The 15293-nt window shown below is 50.0% G+C and overlaps 3 protein-coding genes across 4 annotated transcripts in view; 2 read left to right on the forward strand and 1 right to left on the reverse strand.

Moving 5' to 3' along the window:
* MMP11 (matrix metallopeptidase 11) overlaps positions 1–2696 on the reverse strand; it is a 12915-nt gene extending 10219 nt beyond the window's left edge. The window contains exon 1 of the mRNA XM_004681099.2: positions 2670–2696. Within this exon, the coding sequence (XP_004681156.1) occupies positions 2670–2696 (27 nt within the window). The remainder of the gene's footprint in view (positions 1–2669) is intronic.
* CHCHD10 (coiled-coil-helix-coiled-coil-helix domain containing 10) lies at positions 2582–4402 on the forward strand. 2 transcript variants are annotated; one of them, XM_004680934.2, is made up of 4 exons: positions 2582–2735; positions 2979–3198; positions 3960–4107; positions 4208–4402. In XM_004680934.2, exons 1-4 carry the CDS (start codon positions 2695–2697, stop codon positions 4225–4227), a joined length of 429 nt encoding a protein of 142 aa, XP_004680991.1. In that variant the 5' UTR covers positions 2582–2694; the 3' UTR covers positions 4228–4402. The 2 variants fall into 2 exon arrangements, with proteins under 2 accessions (XP_004680991.1, XP_012578941.1); XM_012723487.1 differs by having other exon boundaries at positions 2583–2735; positions 2976–3198.
* Positions 4403–13749: 9347 nt separating this feature from the next.
* VPREB3 (pre-B lymphocyte 3) lies at positions 13750–14177 on the forward strand. The gene has a single exon (XM_012723477.1). The coding sequence runs from the start codon at positions 13750–13752 to the stop codon at positions 14077–14079; it is 330 nt and encodes a 109-aa protein (XP_012578931.1). The 3' UTR covers positions 14080–14177.
* The last annotated feature ends 1116 nt before the right edge of the window (positions 14178–15293 follow it).

Below are 15293 nucleotides of genomic sequence, written 5' to 3' on the forward strand. Positions count from 1 at the left end.
GGCAGAGTTTGGGGCCCAGCAACCCAGACCCCTGAGGGAGGGGGGAGCTTCTGGATTCGGAGGCAGCTGTTGGTGACCCTGACTGGCTGGTACTGCTGTGGACCTCAGTTTCCCCGTTGGTCGAGAGGCAATTCCAGAAGAGTAGGGTTTCAATCCTCCCTATCCCTACTCCCTACGTAACTCTGAAAGGCAAGGTGCACCTGGACAGGAATCTCTGAGGCTTGACCTCTGACTTCCTAATACTCTATAGCAGGTAGCTGTACTCATGAGTAATTTCCTTCACCTCACAGTGCCTCAGCTGATTCATCTGGAATTTGTCCCTTATGAGCAAAGGGATATTAAAATGTCTCAGTAGAAAATGAGGCATATGGAGGAGGCTGTCCAGCCCCCCAGCCTGGAACAGAACCATAGATAATAAGCCTCCCAAGGCGGGGAGGGACCAAGTCAGACTTTTCCATACCAGCTGGAGCAGTCAGGAGGCCCTGAGGTGGTCAGCTGCAGTGAACCGTTGTAGGGGGAGGGGTGGGGACTGTGATTCAGCAGGGCACTGGAGGCCCAGATTGTCCTTTGGTCAGTGACCAGCACTTGGGGCTCCTCCCAGCCTCCTGAAAGTGAGGGAGAGGAAACTGGCTTTGGTGTCTGTATGTTGAAAAGGGTCTTTCAGCCACGGTGATGGGCCAGGCAATCTGCTCCATCATGGGCAATCTGCAGGGCCAAAATGCAGGTAGTGACTTATGTCCTGGTGGGCAGGGGCCTGAACTGCTGCATGGTGAAGCTGAGGGTGGAGGCTTAAGAAGGGGGGGGGTAGGTCTACATGCTTGAGAGGGTCCCCAAGGCTTACTTAGATTCTCACAGCTTATCCAGCCCCTGGAGCCTTCTCAACTTCTCAAAGGCTCTACAGAGACCCCTAGAGGTCAGGAGAGGGAAGACAGTAGTGAATTTTACTACTTAACAATCTTTCTTTAGTAACTTTAGAAAAAGTTGAAATGTTTACTTTAGCATCACTCAGAAATTTAGTCAGGAAGTCATGGGTATGATGATATGCTTATATGCTTTTTCATAATACACATGGAAATTCATAATTATGTAAATAAAATTTAAACATTTTTCAGTGGGCTTGAAGTACCTCCAACCGGGCATGGCTTGGCTTTGCATTGAGGAAACTGAAAAGCACTAGTCATGGGAATTTAAGTACTAAGCACTCACGGTTCACGTATAGTGGTATAAGCCAGTCATGCAACAAGTAAAGTGGGCTGGTCACAGAGGATCCTGCAGGATGTACCAGTGGCAAATGGGATATGGAAACCAGGTGGACAGAGACACCGTGAGTAAAGGAGTAGAGGCTATACGAGACCTGGCATGTACCTTTCTACTTCAGAGAAGAGAAAACTGAGGTCCAGATCCAGGCCCAGACAGGGGTCAGGGGAGGGCCCTGTTTCATTGACTGGCTGAGAGGACCATGTGGAGATCACAGTAGTGCATAAGATTTGCAGGTATACCTGGCCTGGAAGAGCTCTGCACACACATAATTGATGGTGCAAGTGCAAGGCCACTCACCCCAGCTGGCTGTCTCTTTTCTCTTTCTTCCCTCCTCACAGAGGAGTCTTCTCCCCCCAATTGGAACCAATTCCTCTCCCCCAACTCCAATATTTTTGCTTTGGGGGATTTCACCCTCTCCACAATCCATATGCCAGGAGGCGTCCCACTTGCACATGGTGATAAAGATGCAGGATAATAATATAGCTACTGACAAGTCACTTAGAAAAGACACGGAAATGTCAAGTTCCTGGAGGTCTGGTAAGCATCTTAAATCTGAAAGTCTGCCTTCCCCTTGACCTGAAGCCACGGTAAATCACAAGGCCACATGATTTAAATCACAAGGCCACATGATTCAAATCTGTGCCTAGTAAGGTCAGAGCGATTCAATGCTTTCACGCACTCAGGTCAAGGCCTTTGCGGGTATACATGCTTCAGTAGTGCTTCGGTGTCTCGTAAACGCTGTCAGTGTGCACCGCTGCACCGTGGGTTTGTAGGTGGGGTGGCGGGGCGAGAGGGAGGGGTGCCACTTGGTGTGGAGGCCCGGGCGACTGCCCCAAGGGTGTCAGGTAGTCGGCGCTGCGCAGTGCCTTTTGGCAGTGATGGAGAAGAGGAATTTCGGACGCCCCCTGGCGGGAGTTCTGGGGGCTGGACGCACTCCATCTTCTCTAGGGCACCTCGGAGCTCCAGTGGCCCTCGCGTAGCCGAGCCCGCGCGGTAGTCAGCAAACCCAGATAAAGTGGGGAGGAGCAGAGCTCGGTCTGGCTCCGCTCGCCCCTTCACCGCCTGCCTCAAGTGGAGCCCCCAGCTCCACTCCCTGCGCTCCGCCGAGGTCTTGAAGGGTCAGGTCCATGGCCCCAGCGTAAGCTCTCGGAGACCTGAGGAGCTGGCCTGGGGCCTCGGGGCCCACACAAACCCAGGAAGGGGTTACAATGAGATGGGCGCCAAGACCCGGGGTAACTGCAAGGGCTGCTGACAGCGAGGCCCCGCTACCCCGCGCCCCGCACCTCCCGCTGGGGGCGCGTCCAAGAGGCCCCGCCCCTGTCCCCGCCCCTCGGTGGGGGGCTGTGATTAGCCAGGTCGCTGTCGTCCCGCAGACAGAGCCACAGCTGCGGTCGCCTTCTGAGACTCACCTGGTCAGGTTCCGCCGTCGCTGCCATGCCCCGCGGAAGCCGTAGCGCGGCCGCCCGGCCAGCCAGGTGTGAGGGGGATAGGGGCCCTCTGGAGAGGGGGCTCGGGACGCTCGGCTTCTCCCAAGGGCACTTGACCTTGGCAGCTGCTGCGCCATCTTGGCTGGGGGAAGGGTGGGTGCCGCAACTCTTTGACGGTGGTCGCGCTCCCCGCCGGCAGTGGGGGAGGGTGCGTTTCCAGAAACCGCAGGTCAGTCGGGCCCCTGGGCGGAGGTCCGTCCAGGATTAACCCTGCTGCCTCCCACTCAGCAGCCGCACCGCTGCACCTTCTGCCCACCCGCCAGCTCACCCACCGCCCTCGGCTGCGGCTCCGGTCTCTGCCCCAGCGAGCCAGCCGGGTCTCATGGCGCAGATGGCGTCCACAGCTGCGGGGGTAGCCGTGGGCTCGGCCGTGGGACACGTCGTGGGCAGCGCCCTGACCGGAGCTTTCAGCGGGGGGAGCTCAGAGCCAGCTCAACCGGCGGCTCAGCAGGTGAGTAACTGACGGGAGGAATCAAGGTCTTCTTTTAAGGTCACTTACCAGGGAGAGTGTCACATACCAGCCAACAGCGTCCCGCTGTTCAGAGCTACCTCAGACCTGGGACTTTTCCCCAGGAGGGCCTTACTCGTCTTCACTCTGCGGGTCACCCTCCTGTCACTCACAGGCAGATTCTCCCCTCTTTCCCTTGAGGCCAAGGTCCTTGACTCCACCAGGGACAGAAACCTACCAGCCTATGAAGGACCGGCTCAGAGATTTGCCCAAGGGCAGGAGAGGGATACTGAGACCCTGATCACTTAAATCCCAGGGCCAGTTATTCCAGGGTCTGTTTCCTTCTAGCTGACCCACCTTGGTTGCCTAAACCCACTCCCCAGTCCTGAGCCAAACTTGGGCATAGTAGTAGGGTCTGGGGTCATAGGATCAGTATGACTGAGCCAGGAAGGTGCTAGAATTTGTGGGAGTAGAGCTCAGACTCTAATGTACTAGCAGAGCAATAGGCTTTTATAGAACTTTTTCCTACCTCCTCCTCCCCACTTGCCCAAGTACTCATTATGAGACAGCAGGGAAATGCTGCACTAGCATCAGCTTCAAGAGGGCTGTGGCATACCCTGTTTAAGGAATAGAGTAGCTGAGTCTGCTCTCCCTGTTACTCAGCCACCTATAGACCCTTGCCAGGGGCAGCCAGTTCCCAGCTTTGGAACCTACATGAGTGACAACCTGGAACAGACTTTGCTATCTCCTGTGCCATACCCTAGGTGCCAGCCCGTGCCAGCCCCCAGCCCCTGCAATTGGGGCCCTGTGCTTATGAGATCAAGCAATTCCTGGACTGTTCAACCAATCAGCGTGACCTGTCCCTGTGTGAGGGCTTCAGCGAGGCCCTGAAGCAGTGCAAGTACAACCATGGTGAGAGACTGAGCTCTACCCGGGTGGGAAACAGGAGGGGCAGTCCCTTTTCCTGCACCCACAGGCTGACCACTGGGCTGTACCACCCTTCCTTCTGTAGGTCTGAGCTCCCTGCCCTGAAGAGGAAGTGCAAATTCAGGGGCCAGCCCTGCACCTACCTGCACCCCTCACCGACAGCTGGACCACGATGTCAGATTGTACCCACGTAGTTGGGATTGGGAGTGGAAGGGTTTTCTCACCCCATAGATGACCTGAGACAAAAGTGTGCAATTAAAAAAGTTTATTTTAGACTGGAGCTTGATATGTGTCTGCTCACTGGCTTGCTGATGAGGCCGTGGGGGAAGGGGGGAATGGATGTGGGATGCTTCACTTTAACTTGACTTTCTGAATAGGGAGGGAGGACCCCTGTTGTAATCCAGTTGCCTAGAGCACTCCAGAGGGAGATGGTGAAGCATTAGCAGGTGGTCCCATCTGACTCTGGGGGCTGGAATCCTAGGAGAGCCTGTTGTCTCCTTTTTCAGTGATGCCTGCCATCTCTGCCTTTCTTATCTCTGCTTTGGGTGCCTTTTTACTGTATCCATATCTTAGGAGCCCTAGAGGCCTCTCATCTGTGAGTCTTGCCCAAGGTCATGTCTGTGACCTTGCCCTTTTTGCTGATGCAACTTCTCAGTAATTCCAGATTCTGCAAGAGTAGTGCTGCTGACTTGTCGTCTGTTTGGACCTGATCACTCCAGGCAGAGTTCACGGCCAGCCCCCTTGAATCTGAGTCCAGCTCAGCTACTTGGCTTGGTGTTCCAGGTCACGGGGTCGGCCAGAATGAAAGAGAGGCCCTTCAAACCTAGTGCAGACCATGCCATCACTTGCTATACACGGCTGCCTTCACTGAGTTCATTTAGTGCTTGATATTGAATGCCTGCTATATACCAAACACTATCCAACATTTCTTGGGCACTATGACATTCCTGCTCTTGGGCTGATGTACTTCAGTGGGGGTATAGATAACCTGTCCCCTGGTATACTGAGTTCCACCTTTTAGGCATGTGTGGAAGGGTTGAAGGGGGGATGTGGTAATGGGATTCCTCTTCTCTTAATACCAGTGTCTGATCCCTAAGTACATATCTCACTTCTGGTTGCAAGTGTACCCCCCCCTCCCCCAGTTGTCAGTGTGCCCTGCATACCCCAGCCTATGGGTTACCTTGCTCCTGGTGGCCATGCCAAGTGTCTGTCTCCTCTAACCATCACCCTTGGAGGGTAGGCCTTGTAGCCAGGAGCTAGTGCAGCTCTTCTGGAAAGCCTGGAAAGTCTTGCCTGTTAGGGTTGGGGAGGAGGGATGCTCTTCACCTGGGGCTCGATCTTGACCCTTACCTGCAGTCATCCTGTTTCTTCAGCAGGGACCTTTGACTCGTCTCCTCCCTTTCCTAACCAGAGCAAGGAATGGAGCTAAGGGGTTAGGACTGGTGCCTACCTCTATCCATCTTTAGAGACGCATGACGCATGTCTCATGCATCTAACCTGCCTTTGGCGTCCATCTTCTTAACCTTGAGAGGATCTGCAGTCTACAACTGTCACCTGAGTTTCAGGTGCCCAAATGCTCCCTGAATTTGACGGCCACTGACTGAATAGCTAAGAAATTGTTAAAAACATGCCCCTGGGGTGGGGGGCCCCATGCAAGTTTTCCAAGTCTACCTGAGGTTTTCCCCTTAGCGACTTACTCTAGACCCTTACTGTGGTTCCCACAGAGACACTTCCCCCAATTTTCCATTCCCTTACACATGTGCATCCCTCCTTCCCAACACTTTGCTGACCCAAGCTGTTTATCCCCCTTTTCCCCCGGGGGGACTCCAGTGGGGACTCAAGGGCAGAGGGGAGCATACTTCTGAGTATACCATCCTTCCTTAATCTGCCAGGTCAGGGGAATATACTTAATATAAACATCACCCTAACAAACATGGCTTTAGGGGATGGAGAAGACAGATATGAGGGTTTTGACCTCCCAACCCTCAACTTCCCCACTAAAAAGGGGCTTGGGTCTGAGATCTCTTTGTGGATAGAGCTCTCCAGGGGAATGGATATGTATAACTGGGTGATGAGTGAGTGGGCCTAGACATAGGACCTCACTTGACACCAAAGTTTTGACACCAGCCTAGAGAGGGTTTCCTCCTAACTTCCAAGTTGGTCTCCATGGCAGTAAGAACAACCAAGATAACTAGGAAGGAAATGTACTCCTGTCCCCCCACACTGGTGGGGGTGGGGTACAGGCTATACCTGAGGCAGGGCTATATAAGGTCAGGCCCATAGTGGGGATGTCAGCATTGGAGGCCAGGGGTGTCCAGAGACCACATGCCTCACCAGTAGACCCAAAGCTCCCAGGCTGAAAGTGGGGTGCTGACCCTTGGAAAATCCCCACTGTGAGCTGGTGACCCTGACTGTGGCGTAGGGATGGGATTCTCTAGTCTTGTAGGGAACCAATTCAAAGCCCTCTTTCCCCTTCTCTCTTTCCTTCCGCCTTCCTCCTAATTCCCAACTTCCTCTCTTTTCTTCTGTCCTCCCTACAAACCTCCAGTCAAGTTTATTTATGTATAATTTACATACAGTACAATTTACCCATTTTCATGTGACATCATATAGAACCATCATAACAGTCAGGAAGATTCAAAGCATGTTCACCACTTTCCTGCAAAGTTCCTTCATGCTTTTCTGCAGTAGGCACTAGCCCATGGCAACCTGGTGATGTTTTTGGCCCCTGTCTTTTCCAGAATGTTGTATGAAGGGAATCATACAATATGGAGCTTTTTGAGTCTGGCTTTATCTTTTTTTTTTTTTTAAGATTTATTTATTTATACATACAGAACTGGGGTACAGGCCAGAGGTGCCAGGGCAGTGAGAGGAAGACAGAGTGGGAGGCATAATAGGCAGATCAAGGAAGTACACTGCTAAGGGGAGCAGCGGGGATTGGGGGGTGTCACTTCCCTGGACAGGGGTCAACTCGTGCTGAAAAGTTGCAACTAGCTTCATAGTGCTGTGCTTTAACCCATTGTGCCAACAAGAAGGGCCTGCTTTTTTTTTTTTTTAGGATTTATTTATGTGTAGAAGAACTGGGGTGTAGACTGAAGTATGGGGGACAGGTAGTGAGAGGATTTACCAGAGACAGAGTGGGAAGTAGAACAGGCAGAATTACTGGAATATACTGCTGAAGGGAGCAGCAGGCGAGACAGGAAAGATCTGCATGGAGTCTGGCTTCATTCAGTCCTGGTGATAACACTTGAGGTTCCCCTTCTTTCCCTTCTTTTCATATGTGGCCTCCTTTTTTTTTTTTCAAGACTTTTATTTATTTATGCATATAGAACTGAGTACAAGCCAGAGGTGCAGGGGCAGTGAGAGGATTCACCAGAGACAGAGCAGGGAGCAGAACAGGCAGATCGACGAAGTACACTGCTGAGGGGAGCAGTGGGTAGGTCAGGAGAGGCCTGCCACACCATGTGGGTCACCTCCAAGGTGGGGAATCGAACTCGCACTGAGGTGGCTGCAGCTGGCTTGCAGGGCTGCGTCCTAACCCGCTGTGCCACCAGGGAGGGCCCCATATGTGGCCTCTTACCACTGGGGATTATCTCCTTGTCTGGTTATAACACAGTTTGTCAGTCCATTCACCTGCTGCTGTTTAAGGTTGTTGCCAGCTTAGTGTCAAGTAAAGCCAATATAGATGTTCTACAGGTTTTTTTGTGTGTGAATAAATGTTTGTCTAGGGTTAATACCACAAGAGGGATTGCTGGGTCATGTGAGTGTATGTCGAACTTCATAAGAAATGGCTTCCCGTGTGCCGCACTGTTTGATCCGTCTTTCTGCCTGTGGCCTCAGTGGTCCCTCTCCCACTCTCCTGTCTCTTGTCATTCTACCTTGTACGTTTGCCTGCCTCTCCTTCCCTCCTACGCCCATTTCCCTTGTTCTTTTTTCTGTCAGCATGTTCTCACATTTTTATTCTCTGCCTCTCAGTCTTTCTTTGACTTTATTCTCTCTCCCTCTTTATCAGTCTACCTCTTTCCTTCCTGCTTATCACCTCCCCTCTGTCAGTTTTTGTCTCTTACCCTCTACCTATGGGCTCCCCACAGACCCCTCTGGCCATGTGGGTGTCTGGAGAGTCCTCCTTTTTTGCCAGCTCCATTTTTCCCAAGACTTTGCAGTGAGGAGGCAGGAAGACTGGACACCCACTCCCTCCCCCCTCCCTGCTGTTCACCAGTGTGACACACTGCCTCTGGATGAACTCTCTCAGTGCTGTCATCTACAAGACAGCACTTAAGGCGCTATACCAGTGCTCAGTATGCAGCAAGTTCTGGAGTCAGTTCTTGGAAATATACCGAGTTTACCACATTTATTTTTAAAGATTTTTTATTTATGTATTTATTTATGCATACAGAACTGGGGTATAGGCCAGAGGTGCAGGGGGTGGGGGTGGGGTGGGGTTGTTGAGAGGATTCTCCAGAGACAACGTGGGGAATAGAACAGGCGGATTGACTGAAATACACTGCTGAGGGGAGCAGCAGGCAGGACAGGAGGGATCTGCCACGCCACGTGGGTCACCTCCCTGGCCGGGATTGAACTCCTACTGTAGTGCCTGAGGATAGTTTGTAGTGCTGTTGTGCCACGGAGGGCCCCACACTTATTTAAATACAAGGTGCTTTCTTGTATCTGGGATACCACTGTAGGGACCTATGTGAGCAAAGTTCAGAAGTGGCTGCTACCAGATTCTGGCAAGAATAGCCACATGGGATCCTGGACCCTCCATACAACCTCCACTGTTGGTGCAGCAGATCTCTCCTGTCTCACGCTCCGCTCTTCCTCAGCAGTGTATTTCAGTCAGTCTGCCTGTTCCGCCCCACTCTCTCTGGTGAATCCTCTCATCCCTCACACCACTGGTCCATACCAAAGTTCTTATTGGGTAAATAAAAACAAAGAAGTCTTATAAAAAAAAAAAGAAAGAAAAGAAAAAAGATATAAGTTTATATAAGTTTTGGGGAACAGGATCGAGGACAAAGGAGGGACCTATGTGAGCAAAGTTCAGAAGTGGCTGCTACCAGATTCTGGCAAGAATAGCCACATGGGATCCTGGACCCTCCATTCAACCTCCACTTATTTTAGGTGATCATCTTCAGAGACACCAAGAAGGGGTCTTTCATGAGTGTCATGGAGACGCCCCAAGGAGCTGTTAGGAATGGAATGGTGTCCATGGAGGGGCTGCAAGTAAGCAAGCACACCCTGTTTTAGTTTTCTTTAGGGCTATAGATCAGGAGATGATTGAGAGAATAGTTGGTTACTCACAGGTTTCGTTTCAATAGGAGTGGATGATGTGCTACAGGGCCATGTGGATTGGCCAGAGGCCAAGGGAGAGAGGGAAATTTATTGTGTGTTTACATGTTTTTAAAAGTTTATTTATTTATACAAGAACTGGGGTACAGGCCAGAGGTGTGGGGGGAAGGGGAAGGCATGAGAGGATTCACCAAAGACAGGGTAGGGAACAGAACAGAACAGGAAGATTGACTGAAATACACTTCTGAGGGGAGCAGTGGGCAGGGCAGGAGAGGTCTGCCACGCCATGTGGGTCACCCCCCTGGCCAGGGATTGAACTTGTGCTGTGATGGCTGCGGATAGCTTCATAATGTGGTGCTTTAACCCATTGTGCCACCAGGGAGAGCCCTTTATTGTGATTTCTGAGGGGAGGAGTAGGCAAGATGGAATGAGCGGGCCCAGGCTTGACTAGTTTGAATAATTTTGGTGGGCTCTGTAGCTTATGGGTGTCCCAATATGAGAGCCCCATAAAGGAGGTGGTTAGAAGTTGGCTTGAAAAGTACACTCTCAGAGTGCTATCTCTAGGAACTGACTAATCTTGGAAGAGTCAGCCCTCCAAGGTCAGCAAGACTCCAAATGTCAAAGCATCAGAATACAGAAAATAAAAGGCATGATTTGTGCTTGCACTATGTAAAGTCCTATCTTTACATTTTTTATATGGAACGGTGGGCTCATAATACAAACACCAGCGGTTGAGAAAAGAAAGAAACTGTTGCAAATTGATAGGCAGGAAGGCAGGAGGTAAATTCAGATTTTCTTCCTTGGTTAAGAAAGGGAATATAGGAGCCTCCCTGTTGGTGCACAGATCTCTCCTGTCTCACGCTCCGCTCTTCCTCAGCAGTGTATTTCAGTCAGTCTGCCTGTTCCGCCCCACTCTCTCTGGTGAATCCTCTCATCCCTCACACCACTGGTCCATACCACAGTTCTTATTGGGTAAATAAAAACAAAGAAGTCTTACAAAAAAAAAAAAAAGAAAGAAAGAAAAGAAAAAGGATATAACTTTATATAAGTTTTGGGGAACAGGATCGAGGACAAAGGAGATAAATTTTATTGGCTAGGGAGTGGGTGAAGGAGAGAAAATGTGGAATTATCTGAAGCTCATTGCCTAATTACAGGGCATTCCTTACATGAAATATCTAGTTTTTCTTCAGATACTGAAATTTTTAATTGCTGTTAGTGGTCTCCTTGCCTCTTGGTAGCAATGTGTTATATCTGTGTTTCCCAACCCAGTTGGCTGGGACTCAGCTCAAGGTTAGTTGCTTGTATGCCTGCTCAGGTTGCATCATTTGTTGATAAGCCTCCAAATTCTGCTCTATTGCAAAAGTAAGTCTCAGAAATGACCCACCATTGCAGCAGACCTCTCCTGTCTCGCCTCCTCAGCAGTGTATTTCAGTCATTCTGCCCGTCTGTTCCCCACTCTGTCTCTGGTGAATCCTCTATACCCCAGCTCTTGTACGAATCAGTAAATAAATCTGTTTTTTTTTTATTTTTAAAAAGTAAGTCTCAGAGAAAAAATAGATGCTTTTTTTCTTTTGTGCGCTAGTATCTGAGAACAAGGTAACCTCAGTTACATTTGGGGTGGCATTGTATTTATTTTCATTTTTCTGTTGAGGAAACTAAGACAAAGAGGAGGGGGGCGGTCACATGACTGAACTTGTGCAGTTAAGAAAAGGAGAAACTGTTGACTGAAATAAAAGTTATTGAAACTTCACTGAGACGTATATTGAGACCATAGTCGTTAGACAAAGAGTTTATTAGGTAATCAAAGTAGGATTTGAACCTGGGAAGTAGTCTGACAGATTTTACTCTGTGATAGCTGTTTCAATAATCACTAAGTTTAGTTTAGTTTATTTAGAAAGGAACAGTGAATCACTGATGTTAAAAAAAGTATATATATTTGACAGCTCAGGGTCGGGGGAGGAGAACAGTGGTATGGGAAACTTGTTTTTTTCTAGGTTTAGATCTTCCAATTTCCTAAGTTGTCTTGACATAAAGATTTATTGATGCTATTTATGTGCATAAAAGGGCAAATGTTAGGGTTTAAACACTTCCTTAACTTTAACAAAAAGATTTATTTATGTATACAGAACTGGGGTACAGATAAGAGGTGTGGGGGCAGTGAGAGGATTCACCAGAGACAGAGTGGGGAGCAGAACAGACCGACAGAGAAGTACATTGCTGAGGGGAGCAACGGGCAGGTCAGGAGAGGTCTGCTGTGCCATGTGGATCACCTCCAGGGCGGGGATGGAACTCATGCTGAAGTGGCTTTCACTTCTTAGTGCTGTGCTTTAACCTGCTGCGCCACCAGGGAGGGCCCACTTCTTTAATTTTTAAGATTGCACTGTTAAGGCAGTGTATAGATGGTCTAAATCTTTATGTAGTTCTTTGGTCATTAGTGGGGGTTTAAAGCTGGTTTACCTGCAGGCAGCAGATTTTTGCATAGATGCTTCATAGAACAGGGAAGAGCAGGTTGTGACTTCAAGTCTATGTGGGTGGTTTTGCTCTCTTGCCTGCTAGATCAAAGAGGGGGTGGTTCCCAGAGCTTATATGAAATGTTCACAAACTTGGATTGAATCATAACTGAATTCATCTTCCTTCTGTCTGGCAAACTAAAGATACTTATTGTCAAGTGCTGGCTAGGATGTGATGTCACTGGAACGTTCTTATCTTCTGGTGGGAGTGTGGATTGGGAAAACTGTTTTGGAAACACTGGCAGTATCTACTAAAGCTAAATGTATATGTTCCCTACCACCCAGCAATTCCAGGGTTTGGTGTCTATCCAGCAGAAATGAGAACACAGGTACACTGAAAGACACTGACAGGAATGGTCACAGCAGTTTATTTTGTGATTTCTAAAATCTGGAGATCCCTCAAATGTCTAACAGGAGAATGGGTAAATTAGTGTAACTTCCCCAAACAATGGATTACATACATCTACGAGAATGAATGAAACATTGCTGCACAGACATGAATGACTCTCCTAATGTTCACCAAAAGAAGCAGGAAGAAAAGAGGAACCACTCTCATTCCATTTATATTGAAGTTCTAGGACAGGCAAAATGGATCAAAGGTAATGGCAGTTAGAATTATGGTTATATTTGGGGGTGGAGGCTGTTACTGAGGGGTTGGTGGCAAGATACAGGAGGGAGCCTTTTGGGAAGATGGGAATATTCTCAAATTTAATCTGGGTGGAGGTTGCAGGATACACACTCATACACCTATGTGTGTATATGTATCTCAAATTATTAACCAATGTACTTAGGATATGTGCACTTTATAGATATGTGAGTTATTCCTCAATAAAAAAGCAGCTCCCTGCTGTAACTGCATGTATGAACTTTTGGGCTCCTATTCTCACAAGACCCAGTGTGGCCAAGAACCTGATGTTTTAGAGGATAGGACCTGGCTGTTGAGTCCCAGCCACTACCCTCATCCTCCACCCCCTAGTCAGCAGGCTGATTTGCATGCCTTCTTGTGGTCCAGCAGCCTCATGCTCTAAAACACTTGGAACTAGGTGCAACAGAGCAACTACACATGCCTGTCTCCCGGCCTCTAGGCATGGCCTCCTGGTGTCTGATCTCCCTTTGGACTGGGGCTGTCCTAACAGGTGAGCCCTCTCTGGACATGTGTCTCCTGGGTGTGGGATGGAGGACATCACTGGCTCCAGAAGGCCCCTGCAAGGCAGCAAACTGAAGTGGGTAGTAAAAGGATTCTGGTAGGGGGACTGAGGAGGGGAGTGCAGAATTGGCTACTGTCAACTCTGCCCTAGACCTGGGGCGAATCACTTCTTGGTGTGAGCCTTAGTTTCCATGTTTGTAAAAGACCAGATAGCTATGGTCCCTCAGAATTCTGACTCTGGGGTCTCAGAGGAGATGAGAGCTGGTCATTTCATGAGTGTTTCATAAAGGGACTTGATGTGGGTTAGTCCTGACTCCACATGGCCTCAGGGACAATATAACTCCAGCGACCAGTTGATTGAGATTAAGCTGATGGGTGGTACTGCTTCCAGGGATGGTTTGTCTGTAGCAGGAATTGAAAGAGCCGGTTTGACCAAAGGGATAAGGGATCTGAAGGGTAAAGGGTGGAGCTGGGCACCCTTGGAACTCTAGACCTTTACATAAAAATGGATCCTTGGGAACTTGGCACTAATGGGGACCTAGGGATAGCCAGATCTGTGTCCCAGCTGTTACTGATTCATGTCACTAGGTGATAAAATCTTTGGGAGTCAGTCTCCTTGGAATCTGACAAAGACTTTGAGGGGCTGCAGCAGGAGGAAAGGAACCCAGATCAGGCCTGAGATATATGTCTTTTTCAGTCTCCCAGCCAACCCTGGCGCAGCCGGATGCACTGCTGGTCTTTCCAGGCCAAGTGGCCCAACTTTCCTGCAGGCTGATACCCCACAACACCCCCATCAGGGATTATACAGTGTCTTGGTACCAGCAGCGGGCAGGCAGTGCCCCCCGTTACCTCCTCTACTACCGCTCAGAGGAGGACCACTATCGGTCCCCTAACATCCCTGACCGCTTCTCGGCAGCCAAAGATGAAGTCCACAACATGTGCATCCTGACCATCAACCCTGTGCTGCCTGAGGACGACGCAGATTATTACTGCTCTGTGAACTACAAACTCTAGGGGTGGGATTTGGGTTGGATGTCTACTGTCTGCCTCCTATTTCTGCCCCTTGCTTCGGACACCTCTTTTTCTGAGCCTTGATTTTCCGCCTCTGTAAAAATGAGTTAATGATATTCAACAAGTAAATGATAATTATCCCAAAGATTATGAAATCCTTGATGAAAAAGTGACTATGCTTCATCTGAGAGTGGATGTGTGTGTGTGTGTGTGTGTGTGTGTGTGTGTGGAGGGGGTTGGGGTTGAGGGATTTTGCAGAAGAGGAAGCACCTGAGACCCTGGGGTGGGGCTCAGCCTCCTCATTGGCCCCAGGGGGCTCAAATTGGTGACCTGGCCTTCCTGTGACCTGAGGAGTTGTAGGGAGAGAAAAAGGAACCGGTCCTTTGTTCTCCCATCTCCCAGCTCCGCATGACTGGTTGTGGTACAACGCTTACTGGTTACTGAACTGGGTCCTAGAGGAGCTCAGACTGCTACCTACTCCTTGAGGGGGCAGGGAGGCAGGTGGGTGGGTGGGTGGTGGGGGCACTCAGAGTGACCTAAGGACTCAGAATAGGCAGCATCTATTCTCTCCCATTCCTGTGTTCTACTGTCTCCTGTGAGAAGACTGGGCCATCAGAGAAGGGGGAGGGAGGCAAATCATGCCATCATAAGTAGGCTTGGTTTTCTAAAAGGGTTCTAGAACACATCCCTTTTCCCTTACATCTATTAAAGAGCTTCATGTCTAGAGATGATCCCTCAATGCAGTGTTGGGAGTCTCTAGGGACCAACAAGGTTATCTTAAATACACTCAACCAACTCCTGGGCCCTCATGGGGAAGAAGGGAGGGTGAATCCCAATAGCCTTCCTGGGGTTATATGGGGTGACGTCTTCCCAGCTCTGGAACCCCTTGTTCTTCTCCGGAAGACTCCGTGGCCACTGGCTTATCCCCACCAACAGGGCAAATTGCCCACCTCCCAGGGGCTCTAGGCCAGTCTGCCCCTCCCGGCCTGTTTTCTCCTCCACGCCCGCCAACGCATGCCAATTCTGTTTCCCAAGTCTGGATACGCTTTGAGGGAAGCCTGAAGTTGTGCTAACACTAATTCCAGCCTCAGCGCCCAGCGGGTTACTCCCGGCACCGTCCCGCGCCGAAGTACCACCGAGACGCAGAGACCTCCGCGCGGACTAGAGCGGTCCCGGAAGTGCCCGCGGGCGGTGGGCGGGGCTCCGGGCGCTCGGGC

Source organism: Condylura cristata, unplaced genomic scaffold, assembly GCF_000260355.1.
Source record: "Condylura cristata isolate star-nosed mole 26May11 unplaced genomic scaffold, ConCri1.0 scaffold00011, whole genome shotgun sequence".
Lineage (NCBI taxonomy): Eukaryota > Metazoa > Chordata > Mammalia > Eulipotyphla > Talpidae > Condylura > Condylura cristata.

Bases quoted from the DNA above. Each gene is read 5' to 3' on its own strand.
- CHCHD10 (XM_012723487.1), top strand. From the start codon at position 2,695: ATGCCCCGCGGAAGCCGTAGCGCGGCCGCCCGGCCAGCCAG. The intron at 2,736-2,975 runs GTGTGAGGGGGA...CCTCCCACTCAG, and splicing joins GCGGCCGCCCGGCCAGCCAG to CAGCCGCACCGCTGCACCTT. The intron at 4,108-4,207 runs GTGAGAGACTGA...TTCCTTCTGTAG, and splicing joins GCAGTGCAAGTACAACCATG to GTCTGAGCTCCCTGCCCTGA.
- VPREB3 (XM_012723477.1), top strand. From the start codon at position 13,750: ATGTCTTTTTCAGTCTCCCAGCCAACCCTGGCGCAGCCGGATGCACTG.